Here is a 22,941-nt window from a genome sequence, read left to right on the forward strand (position 1 = left end):
CGGTGTCGACATTTAAAGAAGTGAACAACTCCCTATCAACATCATATTTAAAAAACACAATTCATTACTACAACACTCCTCGTCGTTTTCTTCTTTTGAAAAATATTATTAATAGCCTCATTAGAATTAATTAATACTAAATACTTCTTTTTCAATATAAGGTGCCAAACAACTCACTTAATCGATGCTACTTCGGCTCATTGACCCTATCTTCCACGTTAGATAAATTTTGTATTGTAACTTAGTTTTCGAAGCTTTATAATAATATATCTCAATGAAATTTAAGTTAAACTATAAATTAAAATATCATTTTAGATAAACTTTAAATATCATAAAATTCAGTCCACAAAGAAAATAAAATGTCAAATATCTTTAAGAAAATTCCAATTAAAAAGAAAAAGAAAAAAATTACTAAGAGAAACTTGCAATGATAGACAAGAATGAATAATTTTGTTAAAGTTAGGACTTAATTTTCCTGAATATTCTCAATTCTACAATGATTCAAATAAGTATTATCAATGTTATAAAATGTTTCAGCTGCTCCTTATTTTGGCAAAAGATCAGTGGTTCGTTGAAGTTGGAACCCAAAGCAGGAGAAGGAGAGAGAGACTAAAAATTTAAAACGCAAGTTGTAAGCCAGGTTCGAACTTGAAACCACAAATGTGAGATTTTAAACACATACCAACTGAGCTAAGGGACGCTTGTTACGAATCGGTATCAGTTTATTTTATCTATATATGTAATTCTTTTTTGGTTATTATCTTGTATACATGTATATTTAATAAAAATTTCTGACTAAGCCTTGTCGGATGACACCCTTAGCCCCATGTGTGTCCGCCCCTGACATAGCGAATAGACATAGTTTCATATGAACTTATACCTTGCGATTTTTTTTTTTTTTTTTTTTTTTTTTTACTGAACGATTCTAACCTAACCCTCAGTACCTTCGCGCTTTTTAAAAAAGACAAAAATTAAAGACCAGCGCCTTTGAAGGACAATCATGCAAATTGGATGTAATTTACTGCTTAAATAGGCTACCTGGTGCAAATCCTTCCTCTAACATTGGACTCATGCAGGTGTGGAAAGGCCCAAAGATGTAAGTCACGTGCAGTGGAGCCCATAGCCCCACTTAGATCACGTGACCACGACAGCTCCTTTTTTTTTTTTTGACTTTCTTCCACTTGTTTGCCACTGTCCAGCAGTTTAACAAAGTCTCTTTTTTTGTATCTGAATTTACAAAGATCCCAAAAAGAGGAGCTTTTTGAGGCACTGAAAGTTAATTAATTGATTAAAAGTTCATATTTTTCACTTTGGTATGTTCCCTTTACTGTTTTTTGCTGATTTATGTATTGATTATTGGGAGATTTTTTTGTGGAACCTTATGATTCAGTTAATCTCTGGTTGTGGGTTGTTTTATTTTATTGTTTTTGTATATGGGTGTGTTTTTTTCAAGAGAAAATGGTTGTTTCTTGGAGCAAATCAATTTTGTTGTATGCTTTTTATTTTAGAGAGACAAATCCAGGGTGTTAAATAAATTGATGAAGAATAATGCTACACTCACCACCCTTTTATGATTTTTTTGAGTACATTGGTTGTGAATGTATGAGCTATAGCCTCTTTATACAATCTTTCAATAATAAGGGTTGAGTTAGATTCAAGGTTCGATTTTTTTTTAACCTGATGTGACTTGTCCGTCATTTTGAGTTACCAAATGTGGGCCCCATGTTATGTTATCCATAGGGGCGGAGCTAGGGGGTGCAAGGGGGTTCGTCTAATTCCCGTTCACCAGAAAATTAGACAAGATTAAAATTGTTCTTTATGTATATAGTATATGTTGACTCCTCTTGGCTTCTTTGCATGTTTACTATGTGTTTTGAATCCCCTTAGTGAAAATTCTGGTTTCGCTGTTGTTATCCATGGTCCAAATGTCTAACCTTAGGCGTGTGAGGATGTTAGAGTTTGCTGGTATGGGCTATATAGTATATTTATATTGTCTTGGATATTCCTTATATATTGAGCTAGCTTTTAGAGTTGAGTCGGATCCAAGTCTATAACTTTTAGTACTATGCGTGTGTGAAGGCGTGAGTGCGTTTTTGTTCGTATGCGGTGATTGCATGAGTTTGAATGTTTGAAACCTCCGAGCTCTGTTCACAATTTTGCCCAACGGTGTTCCTATACAAGTCTGATTGCAGAAAATGCACAAAGTAGGCCGTAGTGTGTCCCATCCGCAGTTCCGCACTAAGAATTAGTGTGTTTCATCACAAATACAAAATTAAAGTAAAAAGAGTGCTTATGTTCATACTAGTAACTGTTATTCATGCACAACATAAAAAGATGTGAAATTCTGGTCTTTAAATATTTACTTTTGTTCATGTCATCAAAAAAAAATATTTACTTTTGTTCCTATTAACCATATTCATGCATAAACCGCTGTGAAATTCCTACAAGGGAGAAAAGATAAGATTTTTCTTCCTTTTACTACCTTATCTTCTTTCTTCGTGTAAATGATGAATTATCCTTGGCTTATTAATTGTTGCCTAAAACTCAAAGGGATGTTTTGAAGTTTGTTTGAATCTTGGCCCTGGTGTGTTGTTTGAATCTTGGCCTTGGTGTGTTGTTTGAGGAAATTGGCTAAACTTGTTAGGATTTAGATTCCGGGAGCCTTGGCCTACTTTTTATGAGTATTGAGTAGGTTTACGTCTATATTGTGCAAAGAAAAATATGCTAGTACTTTTCAAGCTTACCCTTTTAAACAGTACTTTATCCAAACGTTTATGCTTTTTCTAATTTAAACTTTTCAATTCATTGTTTTTTTTTTTTTGGGGGGGGGGGGGGGGGGTAACTAGGCAGCTTCAGTAAAAGAGAAACTGCACGTTAAAATAAAATCAACAGGTATCATAACTTTGATTCTTGTAAGTTGAATACCATTTGATAGTTATTTATGAATGAATGAATTGAGAATCAGAGTGTAAGCAACATGATGTTTTAAAAGGAAAAAAAAAATTAGATTGTTGCATTTTTTTTTTTCTATCAACAATTATTTAAGTTTTAAAAATTGTAGTTGGGAAGACCCTGATTCAAAGTTTCAAACATTAAAAGAAAATTTCTGAATTCCAAAAGGAAAAATTTGAGAATATACTTGGAACTAAGCATGGGGAAGTTTAGGACTCATTTGTGTCTTTCTGTGTGGTAGACAAACTTACTACTCATATTTGATAAAGATTAAGTCTTAGTAAACCAAAGAGGGGATAAACAGCATTTGGTTGCTTCTTTTCTCCCTTAACATATGAAATGAATTTCCCTTTGTGAAAATAAAATCGTGATTTGATGTCTATGTATCCTGAATCAGGCCAAGATACAGCTCCTAATGTCTCAGGCCTCATAAATTGAACCTTTGCATGTGAAATATGTGACTTATCAAAAGAAAAAGAAAAAAAAAAAAGCACTTGAAATGTGTGTGTGACTGATGCACTTGCCCTGGATACGCAAGTGTGCTAAATAATAAAGTTGAGTGGCTATTGAACTGGTCTTTTGCTCTGCTACTGGGAAATTCTAGGTAATTGAAATTATGTTATAAAGTAGAGACAACGTGGGATGGGTTAAGGGGATGCTGATCCAAGATGTTTTGAAGGCAAATACTACTATTTTCTTCTTAACTATGTTTGTAAAGCATAGATAAATTGGTTCTGTTGGGTTCTGGAAACCACTCATTTTTCCACTTCCCTACACTCTCATCATCTCCGTAAATTCAGCACTTAGAAACTAAATATCAAGTTCGTCTTGCAGCCGACACGTGTGAAAACTAACCTGCTTACACTTGATTGATCTCTGCATATTGCGATATGCTAATTAAAGTGGAGCCCTATATACTTCAACAAAAAAAAAGTGGAGCCCTATAATGAGATGATGCTAAGCCTGTGGGGCTTTTACCACTAGCTAGGATCTCTGCTTTATCGTTGCTGTGCATGGCATATCCAGGGTATAGTTTGATGCTTATGAAATTCAAGATGCTTGCTGTTAGGACTTTGTGTTCATCTGCTTCCACACAACACATGCTTCTTTGCTATTTAGTTCTGTTAGATTTTGGTTTATAATGTTGACAGATTAAATTACATTAATTAATCAAACAATTCTATGTAGGTGCAGGTATGTCGACTATAAGCATTCCTTCAGGTTCTTTGCTCAAAGTTGCACCATCAATTAGATCCTCCGCCTTTACCAAGCCCCAAACCTCTTTAGGTTCCATAAAGAGTATTTCTAAATCATTTGGCTTGAAGTCGTCATCGTCCTCCTTCAAAGTCTCGGCAATGGCAGCGTACAAGGTGAAGTTTATCGGCCCTGATGGTAACGAGAACGAAATTGAAGTCGCCGATGATCAGTACATCCTCGATGCAGCAGAGGAAGCGGGAATGGAGTTGCCTTACTCATGCAGAGCTGGCTCTTGCTGTACTTGTGCGGGCCAGTTGGTTTCTGGATCAGTTGATCAATCTGAAGGTGCATTTCTCGATGATGATCAAATGGAGAAGGGTTATTTGCTTACCTGTATCTCGTACCCGAGAGCTGACTGTGTTATTCATACACACAAGGAAGAAGACGTCGTTTGAAAAATGTTAAAGAGTTCATTTTGCTTCATCGAGAGCGATACAATTCTTGTGTCATAGATGCGGAAATGAAATAAATGAAGAAATCGGTATGTTGCCTCCCAGATGGGCATAACTGTGTCTGGTTTATGGCATAAACTGAAGTATTTGTCAAACACCATATTGCTTTCTCAACTTATCCATTTGATTACTGTTGAATTTGGGACTATTGAACTTGTGTGATGTTTTGTGTATTAGAAGATTGGCTCATCCATGCCTTGCAGTTACAATTTTGGCTCGAAATTGTCCTTAGTCATTAAGGGCATATCAATATTCATTGGATAAGAATTCATTTGAGGAGTATTTCAAGTGAAATAATGATTTTTATTTTCAGAATTTTAAATTTATCTTCTAAAGTGGAAGTTACGTGAAAATAACCACTCAGCTTTGAACTACTCTTTGTCAACATAACTTAATGTACTCTTTAACTACTCTTTTTGTTATAAAAATCTGGTGACCAAATGGAGTTGTTTTAATTTGCATAACAACCAAAAACCAAGTACTCATTCAACATGACTAATAATATAATCCTTCACCTACTAAGAGAATAAGCATCTTTGATATGACAACAACAAAACACCAAGTAGCATAACAAGCCAAACTCCAAAAACTTAAAATAGTTCAACTAAATATTTTTCAAACATATAGAAAATCTCTATCATAAAAAATTTCAACATGCCAAAAACAAGTCAATTTATTACTCTGACCATCGACGAGTCGTAGATCGCTTCAGAACTACTGAACCAGACACGGACAGGTCCGGTTCAGCAGTTCGTACACCAGCCACTCCTTTTTCTTCGGACCGGATTTTAAGAACCGCTCTAACCTTTTTCCAAAACCCGGTTCTTATTGTCCTACTAGTATCTTTCTTTGACTTGGACCGGCGGACCCTACCTGTGCATGACACTTTTGGTGAACCCGGTTCAGACACCTGTCTCAATATCTTTTTTCCCGGTTCAGACCGGCTTCTAGTGAACCGGGATTTTGGTTTCGCTGCCTTGTTGACACGTGGATGTCCATCAGCCGAGAAAGATTTTCGAGTCTTGGGAATGGAAAAAAGTGATGGATTTTGATTTTGTTGGTTTAAAGATGAGACAGAATTGTGAGATAAAATCTTGGAATTTTTATTATTGGCTTTGCCTGAAAATGCAAATTTCATTGAGGTTTTTCTTTGCATGGCTGCATTTTGATCAAACCAATCTCGTTCTGAATCTTTAGAGAGGCAAAAAGATTCAGGTGGATCATGATAGGAAAATCTCTCTGTAGAATTTACAACATGTTCTTCATCGTCTATAAGGGTTTGTTGATTATCATGAAGTTGCAGAGACATAGTCAAAACGAGAGGCAGAATTCAGAATTTAGACGTTGTGGCTTTTGAATTGAGCGGGCTATGTGGTTTCCGAAATATATATCTAACTGTATTTATAAGTTTTTCGAGTGTATAGATATTAAAAAGGTTTGTAGCACTAGCTAGGTTCTGCCGAACCCGTAAACCTGCATGTGATTACTGGATCAGCCACTGATTCGACGTGCGATCAGACGTCTCCCAGAAGTAGCAGTTATGTATGAGTATTGTCTCACCTATAGTCTCTTTTCTTGCTGCACTCGTATCGCTAATAATTATCAATAACAAAAGCAAGAATGCCAAGGTCTTGCAAAAGTGAGGCTTAGCTAATGGTGCTTGTAGTTTTTCCTATTTCAGAAAATGTTTTACCGAAAAGGAATGCAAATTTGCTCGAATTCTTTTTTCATAGAAAATATTGTTGGTATTTCAAGAACTTCGAATACAGAAGGGAGAAGGCTTTTTTGAAGACAAAGTCTTTTGCCTAGCAAATAAATTTTGAATGTGCTGTGAGAGAAAAGATGGATAAAAGAGCAAGATATATAAAAGGAAGAAGAGGGAGGATAGGAGAAGACTTTTTTCAAAGTAGGCAGGTGAAGGAAGAGAATAAGAAGGATTTTAATTCCCACATGGTATTTGCCAATTGAATTGATATATCATTATCCTGGTGGTTGCAAGGCCAAATGGGGTTTTGGCTGGAATTGGTGAGGCCAAAAAATAATGTTTAACATTATTGTACCTTTGTTTCATTTTATATGATCGCGTTTTAACCGCATGAAATTTAATAAAAGAAAGAAAGACCTCTAAAACTTATGATCATAAATATGTCATGTAATACAAAAAGTTAGATATCAACATGGAATTTATGTTGCTAAACGAAAAAATTCACCATTGGCCATATTTAAGACGGATTATCAAAAACATGTTTTAGCTACGAGCTAGTTAGGGACAGATTATTAATGTACTTCGTGGCTAATTTATGTATTTTTTTCGTAAATTTATTTGAAACTTGTGAACTTAAACATGTCATAACATCTACATGACTATAAAAACTTATCAATAACCTAGAATAAAAAGTTTTAGGTTATATCATCATTTCCAAAATTAAAAGGAATAATCTTATTTTAAACAAATAAAAAAAAAGGATCATATAAACGGAAACAAAAGGGAGCTGCAGGGTCGAACCTAGAGTGTCATTTGCAGTTTCACGTGAATTCAATAACTTTTTATCTACTAAATATCAATAATAATTGATTGTGAACTCAGTTGTTACTATAAACTCCCTCTGGTCCAAAAAATTAAGGATTTAGCCTCTAAAAGTTGGTCCAAAATAATTGAGATTTTAATCTATCGAGAAGGTATTTTGTTGTTTTTTCAAACTTACCCTTGACACAATCTTAATTCAATGAACAGATGCTTGTTATAGTTTCAAAGCCCCTCTTAATTAAGGATATTTTAGTCAATACTCCTCTTAATTTTTAGGAGTAAGTGAATTCCTTAATCCATGTGTCCAAGTCTAATACCTCAATTATTTTGGACCGAAGGGAGGATTAGTTTGAGATCGTCATAGAAATCCATAAACTTCAAATTATGATCCGTCTATTTTGGGGAGGGATATTTCATTAATTAAATATTTTTGAAAAATGACATGTTTGACTGTTTGTCGCCATGCAATCACGCATATATTTTGGAGGTCTATGCAAAGAGGTGGCTGCATGATTAACGAGACTCTCCTTTTATATTTGTTTTAAGGATTAATTCAACATAGTGGTCAAACGTAAATGAAAACTATGTTGGTTTTGGTTTTGGAGGTAGCCGTACATTTATTACGAGTGGAAAAGGTGGTAATATTTTTCACAAGAATATATGTATATTTAACAATGGTTTATTTGATATTTATAGAGAGGGACATATCTACTCCACTTGATTAACGGTAAAGGTATTTTTGTGCCAAAAAGCAAACGAGATGGTATAATTGCTTTGTTTTGAAGAGTTCAGGGGCATATCTGCTCCACTTGACAGTAAATGTAGTTTTTTGTGCCAAAAAACAAACAAGGGCATAATTGCTTTATTTTCACTAGTTAAGGGCCCTTTTTGGCCTTTTCTGTTTTTTTTTTTAATGTCGACGGTCTTCGAACTAGATATCGGATAACTCTATCCATCAAGACTTAAACAAATAGAAAATCACGTGATTTTAGCCTCCGCTAAGGTTTGAACATGTGGCCTCATGATTGTCCTCCCACTCTATTTATCACTAGACTACACTTTGGATGCTTTTTATTGATATTCAACATACAAAAAAGTAGGCAATATATTTTTCCGATATACAAGTTGTATAACAGAAACAGAGAGTCTAGAAAACTAGACATTTTTTAGTTAATTTGAAACAACTGAGTATGAAGACAACCATGAAGATCATCATAGTTGAAACTTGAAAGACAACTTTAGATGAATATAATTCAGTCTCAAACATGAACTCCAACTATTAGTACATGCCAAATAGACAATGTATGTTCATAATATTCAATACAAGTCGAGCAATTAATAAGTATCCAGCGTTCAATCTAATACCAACACAGAATAAGCCATACAATAAGTACAAGTCAGGCTGATATCTTCACATTTTCCCCCAACTTCTACACCAGGCTGCTTGATTTTCATCTGTCATATCCATGAACGTTACACACATTCCTCTGTCCAAAAGTTGTTCTACTACCTTCCCAAATTGCATCTTTTCAACTTGAAACTGTGCAAATATATGCATTACTCGAGTCACCACGACCTTTTCTGAATAAAAGCAAGCCAACAGCTCAGGCAGCCGCAATGATTCCTCATGTTCCCTTTTCCTCTGAAGATATTGCTTGACGTTGTCAAAGATTTTTGTTGTATGGTGTGTAACTAGTTGCAATGTTTTTAGGCAGAATACATAAACAAACCCTTAAACTTGGTCTCAGATGGCAAGTATGCCCTCCAACTTTGGGTGTGCACAAGTAGGCACCTCAACTTGTCTAGAGTTGAACATGTGAACACAAATGCTGACGTGGCACTGATGTGGCACATAAATTTTGGAGGGCCATGTCATTGCCACGTCAGTGCCACATAAGCATTTGTGTTTACGTGTTCAACTTTATACAAATTGAGATGCCTACTTGTGCACACCCAAAGTTGGACAGCGTACTTACCAGCTGAGGCCAAGTTTAAGGGTCTGTTTATGAATTATGCCATATTTTTACCATGCCTAGACATTGGCAAGTCATCATTGTTATGTTCTTCTTTCTGCCCAAACATCTTGTTAGAACCCGTATTTTTGTACATTGGAATAATCCGGATTAACTATGAAATTTTGGGCCAAGACCATTCCGGGAATTGAAGTCGGGACTTTTGACTTGTGATCTTATTTTTTTGAGACATGTTATCTATGAAATTATTGGCATTGAACACTTAGGAAAATTGGGACCACAATTCATAAAATTGGAATTAGAAATGTTGTGCAAAAAAAAAAATGCCATTGTGTGGGCCAAAGACAATAAGAGATATTTGTGGACACTTAAAAGATGAAAACCAAGTCATCTTTTCTCATTTTCCTACTTCCACACTTAGAAAAAAATATCAAGAGTTGAAGAACTCTTCAACCTCTCTCTCTCTCTCTTTCTCGGCTAGAAACCAAGAAAACCAACCCCCATTTTTAGCCTTCCCAAAATAATTCCTTGGTGTAAACCCACCTTATTGAAGTCCCTAAGTAGCGTGGAAGAGTTTTTTGGGTTATCTAACCATTCATTGTGTCCAATTGCAAACCCTAGCCATTTGTGGTATTGAAGAACAAAGGTAAGTTTTGATCTTGTTTTTGGTGTTATGAAGGTTATATCCATGTTGTAGTATGTTATAATGGAGGAAAATCATGAAATATGAAAGGTTGGGAGTGAGTTGTGTATGTGGAGCTTGAGCCGTGTAAATGGGTGTTGTTGCGTTGTTATTGAAATTATGAATTAATGCCTAGTTAGTTGATTATGATCATTGTAAGGTGAAGAACAATTGAGAATCATCCATCTATGTATGTGTGTAGTGTTGGTCGAAATGGGTCACATTATATGACAATGAACGATTGAATATCGCTTAATGTTTTAATCGTCGTCGCTTTGAATTTTATGTTGGAAATGAATGTTCATTGATTCAAAATGATGTTGTTAATGTTGTGGACTGTTTTTGGAGGTTATTGTATATTTAATGTAATTGGTATATGGATGAGATAGCATTGTTAGAATGTGAATTGTGGATACAAATCATGATTTTGAAAATGAAGAAAAAAATTTAAAATTTTGTCTCGGTTTGGGGCTGTTTTCGGCCGCTTTGGAGAAAAATTTGGATTATTGAAAATGTTGTATGAATTGCTTAGAATGCCCTTGAATATTGTTGGTAAGGGTTCGGGTTGATAATTGAATGTATGAGCTATATTGTGGCTTGAATGTAAGCCGTCAAATCGAATATTTGCAAAGTTGTTAAATGATGTAAAAGAGAGTTACTATTGTTATTTTGCCTTTTCGAATTGATGATCAATGTTGCTAGGTTGGTTATTGTGGTTGTTGTTGTTGATTTTGAGCGAGTTAAATTCTCGGGATGGCCTATTTACAGGGGAAATCTTTGTAGAATTTTACGTAGAATTTAATGTATGGTTGGAATGAATTGCTTAAGTGCCCTTAGCTAATGTTTGGTATTCGTTGGCGTATTTGTAGACCTTGGGAGCCCGAGGCGTAGATTGGGTTTGACTTTAGATTGGCTATCTTGGGGTGCGTACGAGGTATGTAAAGCAACCTTCCTTCTTTTGGCATGCCTTAGTTTTACATAGGCTAGGTTAGAGCCTTAAGGGAATTCCAAACTCGAAATCCGAGCACGATATGATCCTTATATAATTCTTGGCACTCTTATGCATGATTTGATAAGAATATGAACCATTATGTCTTGAAATAATCGTTTTCCAAATGTTGCACAAAAAGTTCGTTTAGAGAATCCCATAATTTTTGAATGTCCATATCTTTTGCATAAAGGCTCGGATTGCTCCAATATTTTTATAGGAGTTTGCATGATGTATAATCAGTATGTTTTCCATAAGCGGGCCCAGCTCGGGTCTATACTCTTCCGTGGGTCCCGCGACGTCCTTTTATGTAATTTCGGTAACTTTGGGAAGAAAATGTTGTAATTATTACTCCGATTTCAAATATGACTATTTTACTTATCTTTTGGATTTATGCTAATGATTTTATGCATATGATTCCTCACTACTCCGCTCGTGCCCTATGATATCGTTCGCGGTTCCCGGCGGTTCGGTTGTCGTGCGCATTATGATACATTCCGGTGTTATCTTTGTGATTATGGTTCACCGAGCTCCCTCGTTCGAGGGGGTTCCCACTTATGTTTGGCGTTATCTTTGTGTTTGGCGTTATCTTTGTGTTGTGATGTGTGACGGGGATTCGGAGATTTGAAACCTTCTAGTGTTATCTTTTGTGTTATGGCGCCATCGACAATGCGGCGACCATATTTCACTGTGCCCTATGCATGACTTATATTTTGAAGTAACATTTTGATATTTTGGAAACGCATTTACTTTCTGTACCTCTATTTCGATTTGATCTCAGATTGTTCATTACATTTTCTCGCTTTGCATACTCAGTACATATTTCGTACCGACCCCTTTTTCGGGCCGCGTTTCATGCCCGCAGTACGACGCACGCTTTGGTGATCCACCCGTTTAGGACACCTTCTTCTGCTATTTGGAGTGCTCCTCTCTTTCCGGAGCTTATATTTTTGGTATATATTCGTCTGTTGCATTATGTATATTTGTCCATGGGTACGGCGGGGCCCTGTCCCGTCATATGATTCTGTCTGTCTGTTTAGAGGTCTGTGGACATGGTTGTGGGTTGTGCCTACTTTTGTACGGTTGTGTTTGTGTACGTTGTGTTTGGGCGATCCCATTCGCCGCCGCGGCCGGTCCGCATATGTATATATGTTGTGTTGGTGGCCCTGTGTGGCCTTGTTGGTATTTTCTGTGCGCAGGTTTATTTTGGATAGTCAGTAAAACAAAGGAAACTCTGCCGAAATTTTTCTGGAAATTATCTAAATTTGGAATACAGCCTTGTCGGCTTCTGTTATATACCTGAATACGTTGATATAATTTGAGATAGCGTTTGATAGATGTGTTTGGGTGCCCAGATCGGGCACTAGTCATGGCCTACGGGGTTGGGTCGTGACACATCTCATCCAGTTTGTCAAAATGTTTTAGGCCATGATAGTCGCACCTCTTGTAATCATTGAATCTCTGTAGACGGAAAACAACCAGTTAGTGTAACAAGTTGGTTCATAACTGCACTAAGGAGCGGAGCTAGGGGGTGCGAGGGGGTTCATCCGAATCCGAATAATCCCTTCACGGGAAAATTACACTATATACAGAAGCGGATCCAGATTTTGAAGGTTACGGGTGCCATTGTCTTTAATACAAACTTATCACTAGTGTCGGACATCAAATTAGGGCGTACATTCAATTAGTTAGATCCATTTTGGGCTAATACGGTTCGATTTGCAAGAATTTTAGTTCAGAAGTAAACACACGATCCAAAATAAGTATTATACGATTCGATCAAATTCTTGATCAAATTCTATTGAACAAAAATGAGAAAACTATAAATAAGAAAACTAAATTTTTGAATACACAATTAGATCCTCCGAAGAAGACCACAGCTGCCCGGAAGGGCAAGTCTGCAGCGGCAGGTGAGACCAGCCGAGCTCGGATGACTACTAGGGCTCGTGCCCAGAGTGAGCCAGATATTGTACCCCCGACAGCTAGTTCGGCTCCACCGCCAGCTCCCGAGGTTCGAGCACCAGAGCCTCCAAAGACCCCGTTAGGGGCGGATGACGGGACCTACGAGAGGCGGGTACGGTTGTTGACTCGGTTGGTAGCGAGCGAGGTCCCCGCACGAGGGAGCGAGGGATGATCGTGCCCGACGGCGCGATGTCGCCGCAGCTCGTGATTTTCGGCACCGCGGCCCACCGGTTCTTCGGTCAAAGCCCGGCAGAGAGACACCAAAGCGAGTTTGTTCGACGAGATGCGGCGGACCACGCGACCCAGCGTTTTCCGCGCTGTAGTCACGAGTTGGCGTCATACGGTTGCCCACCGACGTAGCGCGACCAATTGGTACGGGCTTGGATGCTGTCCCGAGAGGTGAGGGTGCCCCTCCCGGTGTGTGGGTGAGTTTACGCAGGCCTTCATGGCCCCGCACCTCCGGCGGGGGCGAGCCGTGCAGACCGTTTCTGTTGGGCGCGACGGGGCGGCCGATTCGGGAGTACGCCTTAGAGTTTGATTCATCGGCCCGATATGCGCCCACATATGTAGCTACCATGACCGACCGGATGCACCGATACATAGTAAATTTGAATCGATATTCATTATGATTACACAGTATTAACGGCAAGCACGGTATGAATGTGCACGTATGCGTGCGCCCGGGGCATGGAGGATAGGCGCGGGGAAGCCGGCCGCGAGTTGATGATGAGGTCGGCCCGAGAGAGGCTAGATCGTCGGTGTGCAGGGATTTCCGAGCGAGGCAGCCTCGACCACAGCACAGGCGTACATCCTTCTCGGCCATCACTGGTACACCCCTGCCGCATTACCTACAGGAGATCGTAGGTGCTTCTGGATATTCAAAAGGTGCCCGAGCTCCGGTGGCTTCGTGTTCGCGCTGACGTAGGTTCCGCGCCGCATGAGGCCACCCAGACCTCCGTGTTCCCACCGAGGGAGACGCACCCTCGGGAGAGTGTTTCCCGAGCTACGGGTGCATGCTTTGTTTGTGGCCGCCGTGGCCATCGGGGATGAGAGACCGTCCTGGCCGTAGGTGGTGCCTAGCTGGCACCGCCCACCGGGTCATCCTGGTTCATCGTCGGCCTCGGTAGCTGCGCGCGCCACGCGGGCGGGGTACACCGGCGTCGACGCAGCCGAGGCGAGGGTCGAGGTGGAGTTCTCGCAGTTCTAGCGGTCCTTCGAACCGCATATATGCTAGCCGGCCAAGGAGACCGAGAGCGTCGCCTAATGTCGTCGCGGTATATTCTTTGGTTTTCTCTCGAGATGTGTGTGCATTGATTGATCCCGGTTCTACATTATCGTATATTTCTCCACTTGTTGCTAATAAAATTGGGATAGAATCGGAGTCGATAGAGCCTTTTTTAGCTACCCCGGTAGGGGATTCTCGTTATAACGTGATCGGTTATAGAGATTGTTCGGTTATTATACGTAGGCCGCCGTACTAAGGCCGATTTGGTAGAGTTAGATATGAGCGAGTTCGACGTGATTATGGGCATGGATTGGCTAGCTTCTTGTTGTGCTCATGTTGATTGTCAAAGAAGATAGTTCGTTTCCGGTTCCGAGGGGGAGCCGGTCATAAGTGGGCGGAAAGTAATGACATCGCCGAGGGGTAAGTTTATTTCGTACCTCGAGCCGGCCAAAATGATCGAGAAGGGTATATTTACCATCGGTCCGTGTTCATGATTTAGAGCGAGGCACCGACTCTTGGTCCGGTGGTTAAGGAATTTGTAGATGTATTCCCGGATAGCTTCCGGTCTTCCTACCGAGAGAGATAGAGTTTGCCATTGATTTATTACGGATACTCGATCTATCTCTATTCCTCCGTACGAGAATGGCTTTTCTTCGGAAATTGAAAGAATTAAAGGAGAAGCGGTGAGAGACTTATTGGAGAAGAGTTTCATTCGGCCCGATACATCACCACAGGGAGCTCAGGTATTATTTGTGAGAAAGAAGGACGGATCGGCTTGCGGATGTGCGTGGATTAAAGCGGTTGAATAAGGTAACCGTCGAAATAAATATCCCTCGGGATTGATGATTTGTTTGATCGGTGCGGGGTGCCGGGTGTTTCTCGAATGAACTAGCAGTCGGTATGCGTCGAATGCGGTACGAGAGATATTCCCGAAGCCATTCGGGACCGTGCTGGGCACTATGAGTTCGAGTTATGTCTTTTGGGTGACAAATGCCCAGTATTTATGGACTGATGAATCGGGTATTCGAGCCGTTCTTGGATATGTTTGTGATCGTATTCATTGATGATATTACGGTTTATTCTCGGTCGGAGGCGAAGCGTACGGACCGTTTGAGGACGGTACTTGGCACCATGACACGGCACGAACATATGCTTAAATTTTCTAAGTGTGAATTAAGGTTATCTTCGGTGGCATTTAAAGGACATATTATCGGAGCGATGGCGTCGGGTGGATTCCCCGGAAGATTGGGCGTCAAGATTGGCCTCGACCTCGGCGCCAGAGGTGCGTAGCATTACTGGGATTGGTTTGGTTATTATCGGAGATTTGTGGAGAACTTTGCTTCCGTTTCGGCGCCTTTGACAAAGGCGGCTCGGAAGACAAAGTTTCGATCAGTCGGATGCTTGCGAGCGTAGCTTCCGGTTCAGCGAAGAAGTTGACTACGACTCCGGTCCACGGCCTGCGAGGGCGCGGAGATGGGTATGTAATTTATTGTGATGCCTCTGGTATTGGTTTGGGGTGTGTGTTGATGCGGCACGGCGAGGGTGATAGCTTATCTTCTCGGCGGCTCGGGAAACATGAAAAAAAAATTATCCCGCTCGCGACACAGGTTAAGTAGCGGTGATTCGTGCTTTGAAGATTTGGCGGCATTACTTATCTGGTCCGCGTTGATATTTATACGGACCATAAGAGCCTCCGGTATATTTTCGGACGGAAAGAATTAATTCTACGAGCGAGGGCGGTGGTTAAGTTCTTGAAAGATTATGATGTTGATATTCTCTGCCATCGGGGAAAACTAATGTTGTGGCGGATGCGGCATAGTCGCGAGTCTATGGGTAGCCTAGCCGGACGTGTCATCGGAGAGTAAAGAAATGGTTCGCGATATTCATCGGTTGGCTAGTCTTGGAGTTCGTTTGGGCCGATTACGGAGATGTTGGGGTTTTTTCGAGTATTCTTGAGTCTCCCATTATATAGACGATAAAGCGACATCGGTATGAGATCTGATGCAGCACGGTACGGAGATGCGACCCGGCACGGGGAGAAGACTCCGTTTGAGATTTCACACGATGGAGTGTTATTTCACGGGCGGTGTGTGTACACGACGTTGCGGGGGCGGCGACGGAGTTATGGGCGGGGCATTATGCCGATATTACCGATCACCCGGGGGTCGACGGATGTGGCACCGTGATCTTAGATGCTTATATTGGTGGGATGGTATGAAAAGATATAGCGAGTTCATCGCTCGGTGTCAGTGCCCGGCGGGTTAAGATTGAGCACCGGGGGGGGGGTGGTATTGCGGGAGATGGAGATATCGACGTGGAAGTGGGAGAGATCATTAATATGGATTTCATTACGGGTTTACCCTCGCACTTACCGGTATGATTCTATTTGGGTTATCGTTGACCGGTTGACGAAATACGACTCATTTTCTTTTTTTTCGGTCGGGACTACCTACTCGGTAGGGATTATGCCGGGCTTTATCGGGGGAGATTGTGCGACTTCGTAGGTCCTTTGTCTATTATCTCCGACGAGGTGCCCCGATTCCGGCCCCAATTACGGAGATCCTTTCGAGGCGAGATTGGGGACGCGGGTGAGTCTCGGTCTGCACATTCCATCCCAGGTCAGCCAGACGGAGGCGAAGCCTTGTTACTACAAGCATTGGAAGATATGTTACGAGTCGTGTTATTGATTTCGAGAGGGTATATTGGGAGGATGCATTTGCCCACTTGTTGAATTTGCTTATAATAACGACTACCACTCCACGGTATTCGGATGGCACCTTATGAGGCATTGTATGGCGGGGAGTGTGGGTCGCCGTCGGTTGGTTTGATGTCGGGGAGAGGCGAGTTGATTGGCCCGGATGGGTCCCGACGGCGGGTGGATAAAGTGAAACTCATTCGAGAGCGGTTGTTAGCGGCTCGAGTCGACGAGAAATCATATGCGGATAATCGCGGTCGACCTTTGGAGTTTCGGATTGGTGATTGGGTTTTCTCTGAAAGTGTCACCCTATGAAAGGGGTTATGAGATTCGGCAAAAAGGAAGCTCGGTCCCGAGATATATTAGACCGTACCAGTTGTTCGCCGATAGGCAAGGTTGCCTATGAGTTAGATCTTCCGGCGATTTGGGAGCGATTCACCGGTATTTCATGTTTACATGCTTCGTAAATGTATTGGTGACCACTTCCAGTCTTTCTGTAGATGATATCCGAGGTCACGGAGGAGCTATCTTGTGAGGAACGACTGTAGCCATATTGGATCGTCGAGGTAAAGAGGTTGCGGAACAAAGATATGGCCTCTGTTAAGTCTTTGTGGCGGAATAACAATCGAGAGGAAGTGACACAGGAAGGAAGAGAAGCGAGATGAAGAAGAAGTATCCTCGTTTATTTTCGGAACCTACGGTAATCAATTCTCAGTTGACTATGTTGTTTGTTCTATGAGTGTATTGTTGTGATAGTTGAAAAGGAAACTCCCCCCGAGTTGTTTGTATGACCGTAAGGTTAACCTAACGTTCGAGGACGAATGTTAACTTGAGGGAGGATGTTAGAACCCGTATTTTTGTACATTGGAATAATCAGGATTAGCTGTGAAATTTTGGGCCAAGACCGTTCAGGAATTGAAGTAGGGACTTTTGACTTGTGATCTTATTTTTTTGAGACATGTTATCTATGAAATTATTGGCATTGAACACTTGGGAAAATTAGGTATGATTCATAAAATTGAATTAGAAATGTTGTGCGAAAAAAAAAATGCCATTGTGTGGGCCAAAGACAATAAGAGATATTTGTGGACACTTAAAAGATGAAAACCGAGTCATCTTTTCTCGTTTTCCTACTTCCGCGCCTTAGAAAAAAATATCAAAGGTTGAAGAACTCTTCAACCTCTCTCTCTCTCTCTTCTCTCGGCTAGAAACCAAGAAAACCAACCCCCGTTTTTAGCCTTCCCAAAAATAATTCCTTGGTGTAAACCCACCACTTATTGAAGTCACAAGTAGCGTGGAAGAGTTGTTTGGGTTATCTAACCGTTCATTGTGTCCAATTGCAAACCTGTTGCCATTTGTGGTATTGAAGAACAAAGGTAAGTTTTGATCTTGTTTTTGGTGTTATGAAGGTTATATCCATGTTGTAGTATGTTATAATGGAGGAAAATCATGAAATATGAAAGGTTGGGAGTGAGTTGTGTATGTGGAGCTTGGTAGTGTAAATGGGTGTTGTTGCGTTGTTATTGAAATTATGAATTAATGCCTAGTTAGTTGATTATGATCATTGTAAGGTGAAGAACAATTGAGAATCATCCATATATGTATGTGTGTAGTATTGGTCGAAATGGGTCACATTATATGACAATGAACGATTGAATATCGCTTAATGTTTTAATCGTCGTCGCTTTGAATTTTATGTTGGAAATGAATGTTCATTGATTCAAAATGATGTTGTTAATGTTGCGGACTGTTTTTGGAGGTTATTGTATATTTAATGTAATTGGTATATGGATGAGATAGCATTGTTAGAATGTGAATTGTGGATACAAATCATGATTTTGAAAATGAAGAAAAAAATTTAAGGGCTGTCTCGGTTTGGGGCTGTTTTCGGCCAGTTTGGAGAAAAATTTGGATTATTGAAAATGTTGTATGAATTGCTTAGAATGCCCTTGAATATTGTTGGTAAGGGTTCGGGTTGATAATTGAATGTATGAGCTATATTGTGGCTTGAATGTAAGCCGTCAATCGAATATTTGCAAAGTTGTTAAATGATGTAAAAGAGAGTTACTATTGTTATTTTGCCTTTTCGAATTGATGATCAATGTTGCTAGGTTGGTTATTGTGGTTGTTGTTGTTGATTTTGAGCGAGTTAAATTCTCGGGATGGCCTATTTATTCGGGGAAATGCTGCCGAATTTTCTGTAGAATTTAATGTATGGTTGGAATGAATTGCTTAAGTGCCCTTAGCTAATGTTTGGTATTCGTTGGCGTATTTGTAGACCTTGGGGAGCCCGAGGCGTAGATTGGGTTTGACTTTAGATTGGCTATCTTGGGGTGCGTACGAGGTATGTAAAGCAACCTTCCTTCTTTTGGCATGCCTTAGTTTTACATAGGCTAGGTTAGAGCCTTAAGGGATTCCAAACTCGAAATCCGAGCACGATATGATCCTTATATAATTATTGGCACTCTTATGCATGATTTGATAAGAATATGAACCATTATGTCTTCGAAATAATCGTTTTCCAAATGTTGCACAAAAAGTTCGTTTAGAGAATCCCATAATTTTTGAATGCCATATCTTTTGCATAAAGGCTCGGATTGCTCCAATATTTTTATAGGAGTTTGCATGATGTATAATGAGTATGTTTTCCATAAGCGGGCCCATCTCGGGTCTTTACTCTTCCGTGGGTCCCGCGACGTCCTTTTATGTAATTTCGGTAACTTTGGGAAGAAAATATTGTAATTATTACTCCGATTTCAAATATGACTATTTTACTTATCTTTTGGATTTATGATAATGATTTTATGCATATGATTCCTCATACTCCGCTCGTGCCCTATGATATCGTTCGCGGTTCCGGCGTTCGGTGTCGTGCGCATTATGATACATTCGGTGTTATCTTGTGATTATGGTTCACCGAGCTCCTCGTTCGAGGGCGGGTTCCACTTATGTTTGGCGTTATCTTTGTGTTTGGCGTTATGTTGTGTTGTGATGTGTGACGGGGGATTCGGAGATTTGAAACCTTCAGGTGTTATCTTGTGTTATGGCGCCATCGACAGTGCGAGCGACCATATTTCACGTGCCCTATGCATGACTTATATTTTGAAGTAACATTTTGATATTTTGGAAACGCATTTACTTTACTCGTACCTCTATTTCGATTTGATCTCGCATTGTTCATTACATTTTACGCTTTGCATACTCGCACATATTTCGTGCCGACCCCTTTCTTCGGGGGGCCGTTTTCATGCCCGCAGTACGGACGCACGGTTGGTGATCCACCCGTTTAGGACACCTTCTTCTCGCTATTTGAGTCTTCTCTCTTTTCGGGAGCTTATATTTTTGGTATATATTCGTCCGTTGCATTATGTATATTTGTCCATGGGTACGGCGGGGCCCGTCCCGTCATATGATTCCGTCTGTCTGTTTAGGTCCGTGGACATGGTTGTGGGTTGTTGCTTTTTTTGTACGGTTGTGGTTGTGTACGTTGTGTTTGGGCGATCCCGTTGCCGCCGCGGCCGGTCCGCGTATGTATATATGTTGTGTTGGTGGCCAATGTGTGGCCTTGTTGGTGTTTTACGTACGCGGGTTTATTTTGGATAGTCAGTAAAACAAAGGAAACTCTGCCGAAATTTTTCTGAAAATTATCTAAATTTGGAATACAGCCTTGTCGGCTTCTGTTATATACCTGAATGCATTGATATAATTTGAGATAGCGTTTGATAGATGTGTTTGGGTGCCCAGATCGGGCACTAGTCATGGCCTACGGGGTTGGGTCGTGACACATCTCATCCAGTTTGTCAAAATGTTTTAGGCCATGATAGTCGCACCTCTTGTAATCATTGAATCTCTGTAGACGGAAAACAACCAGTTAGCGTAACAAGTTGGTTCATAACTGCACTAAGGAGCGGAGCTAGGGGGTGCGAGGGGGTTCATCCGAATCCGAATAATCCCTTCACGGGAAAATTACACTATATACAGAAGCGGATCCAGATTTTGAAGGTTACGGGTGCCATTGTCTTTAATACAAACTTATCACTAGTGTCGGACATCAAATTAGGGCGTACATTCAATCAGTTAGATCCATTTTGGGCTAATACGGTTCGATTTGCAAGAATTTTAGTTCAGAAGTAAACACACGATCCAAAATAAGTATTATACGATTCGATCAAATTCTTGATCAAATTCTATTGAACAAAAATGAGAAAAATATAAATAAGAAAACTAAATTTTTGAATACACAATTAGATCCCTTCAATTCAAATATAATATAATTAAATCATGGTAACTAGCAAATTGTAAGTTATGATGAGTTCTATAAAAAATAGAGCCAAAGCAGCTAGAGGTGTCAACCGGTTCTTCAAGGTCAAAATCTATTCTTGCGTATATATAATAGGTGTTAAACCCCTTAGGTTTCTTCACGTGTTTATTTCTTTTTATTATCCTGGCTCCTCGTCTGCACTTACTAGTTAATGATATAAACTTACTGCCACATGATTTGCCCAAACATCACTAGGAGCAACAATTTTATCAGTTTCCTGGTCTCGTTCATATCCCGAGCATGGCGAGAGTAGTTCTTTGAAATCCGTCCAATTCTTTTTAAGTCTATGATATTGTCGTTTGATGCATTCTCATCATACCTTTCGCGGTTGCTCGACGTAGCCCAAAACTTATGGATAATGTCTCTCCAATCTTGTGCCAGGATGATATCAGACGTGAACATATGTTTCCCCTTATATAAAATGTCAAGGAGGATCAGCTCGTCCTCCTCCAACCATCGTCTGGCGTTTCCACCGCGTGGTTTATCCATCCATTTCCTTTTCAAGTAAACAAAGAAGAAGAAACCGGGGTTGTTGCACATTTCCAAAAGGTACTCTAATAAGTTACGACATTCAATTAAAAAAAGAATGTTCTTGTATAATACCTTGTTTACTGGTCCAGGCGCAGGCACAGAATACTAGTCCGTGACCTCAGCAATAACTTCGGGTACTGCGTGCATTGCAACTTCTTAATCAAGCAAAAAAAAGAAAAACATTAATCACACCAAATACATGACAATGCTATTAAAAGAACACTGTCAAAGTCAATTGTTTATTATGCCTAAGGACATAAAAGGTTCAAATGGTGGCATAGAAGACTAGTAGATACATTTGCATCGATATACAGAGCTTTTTGATGAAGTTGGTGACCATCTCATCTAGAAGCTTAAGCTGTTAGAGAAATGCACGCTTTTGTTTACTTGATTATATTCTCAACAGTTGTTGATCAGCACATGGAAACTAGAGATATATAAGCAAAATGAACAATAACAATAAGGAAGATGGATATGATGCAAAAGATTAGAAGTAACACAAACATACAAAGCGATTTGAGATAACGAACTATTTAGTGCACTTAAATCTAACAGAGCAAGTAAAAAAGTACCTTTTTGAACAAAGAAATCAAATGAATTGAATTCAAAGTCTGGAGAATAGACTAATAATTGTCGACTGTGTATCTTAGATTCTACTTCTTCCTCTATCTAGGACACTTTACATGTTAAATGAATGAAATTTGTGTCACCTACTCAACTGGATATAACACACATAAAATACAAAATACGTTATACATGTACAATGTATTTCGCCATTAATAAACTTGAACCTAGGAAATGCTATCAGTAACTAAAAAATGTGCTCTCTCTAAAAAGCTTATGGTCACACAGTTCGATATACTGGAGCAGGCAGACATACTGAGCTCGAGTCTCACTGCCACCCCATTATCAAAAGAAATTTCTATGTGTTTGGCTCAAGATGAAGAATAAGCCCACACGTGAAGGGGCGCATTGAGCTAGTTCAATTGTAGACAATTCATACAAGTGCCTATCATTTTTCAATTGTAGACTTGTATTTGTTAAATTGGCATTTGAGCTATTTCGTGGAATATTTACAACATCGAAGAATTCACATTCATTTTGATAGAGGGTAATCAATCTTAATCAGATGTAAGCCTCATGACAGGCTGAAACAAGTGGTTATCTCGAACCAGATCCTAAGAGTTTTTCTACTAAAGCACAAAGATATATATCACACTAGTCATGTGGGACTGTGGTTAGGGGCATGTCACGGGTTCGAACATTACTGCATACAAAAATCCGGTATTTAGTAGGCGTTTGGACATAGATTTGGTTGAAACTTAGAAAAAAGTGTTTTTGAAGTTGAAGTTGAACATGGTATTTGAAAGTTGAAA

At 39.9% G+C, this 22,941-nt stretch overlaps 2 protein-coding genes and 2 long non-coding RNA genes across 6 annotated transcripts in view; 1 reads left to right on the forward strand and 3 right to left on the reverse strand.

The window, feature by feature from the left end:
- The window catches only part of LOC132068115 (ferredoxin, root R-B2-like), a 62,658-nt gene extending 57,808 nt beyond the window's left edge, over window positions 1-4,850 (forward strand). The window contains exons 2-3 of one of the 3 annotated variants that reach the window (XM_059461597.1): window positions 1,223-1,313; window positions 4,141-4,850. In XM_059461597.1, the coding sequence (XP_059317580.1) occupies window positions 4,149-4,604 (456 nt within the window). In that variant the 5' untranslated portion in view covers window positions 1,223-1,313; window positions 4,141-4,148 and the 3' untranslated portion in view covers window positions 4,605-4,850. Of the gene's footprint in view, window positions 1-1,171; window positions 1,314-4,140 lie in introns of those variants that run through there. The other 2 variants (XM_059461596.1, XM_059461598.1) reach the window with 2 other exon arrangements.
- Window positions 3,324-4,134, reverse strand: LOC132068116 (uncharacterized). The gene is made up of 2 exons (XR_009417313.1): window positions 3,877-4,134; window positions 3,324-3,845 (listed from the first exon to the last, which is right to left on the reverse strand). It is a non-coding gene; the product is annotated as an uncharacterized LOC132068116 (long non-coding RNA).
- A 487-nt stretch (window positions 4,851-5,337) lies between the features above and the next one.
- On the reverse strand, window positions 5,338-5,970 carry LOC132066267 (uncharacterized). Its single transcript, XM_059459612.1, has one exon. It carries the CDS (start codon window positions 5,968-5,970, stop codon window positions 5,338-5,340), a length of 633 nt encoding a protein of 210 aa, XP_059315595.1.
- A 14,526-nt stretch (window positions 5,971-20,496) lies between these two features.
- Window positions 20,497-22,042, reverse strand: LOC132066844 (uncharacterized). Its single transcript, XR_009416949.1, has 3 exons — window positions 21,638-22,042; window positions 21,201-21,530; window positions 20,497-20,563 (listed from the first exon to the last, which is right to left on the reverse strand). It is a non-coding gene; the product is annotated as an uncharacterized LOC132066844 (long non-coding RNA).
- Window positions 22,043-22,941: the final 899 nt, after the last annotated feature.

This window comes from Lycium ferocissimum, chromosome 8 (genome assembly GCF_029784015.1).
Source record: "Lycium ferocissimum isolate CSIRO_LF1 chromosome 8, AGI_CSIRO_Lferr_CH_V1, whole genome shotgun sequence".
NCBI classification, from domain to species: Eukaryota; Viridiplantae; Streptophyta; class Magnoliopsida; order Solanales; family Solanaceae; genus Lycium; species Lycium ferocissimum.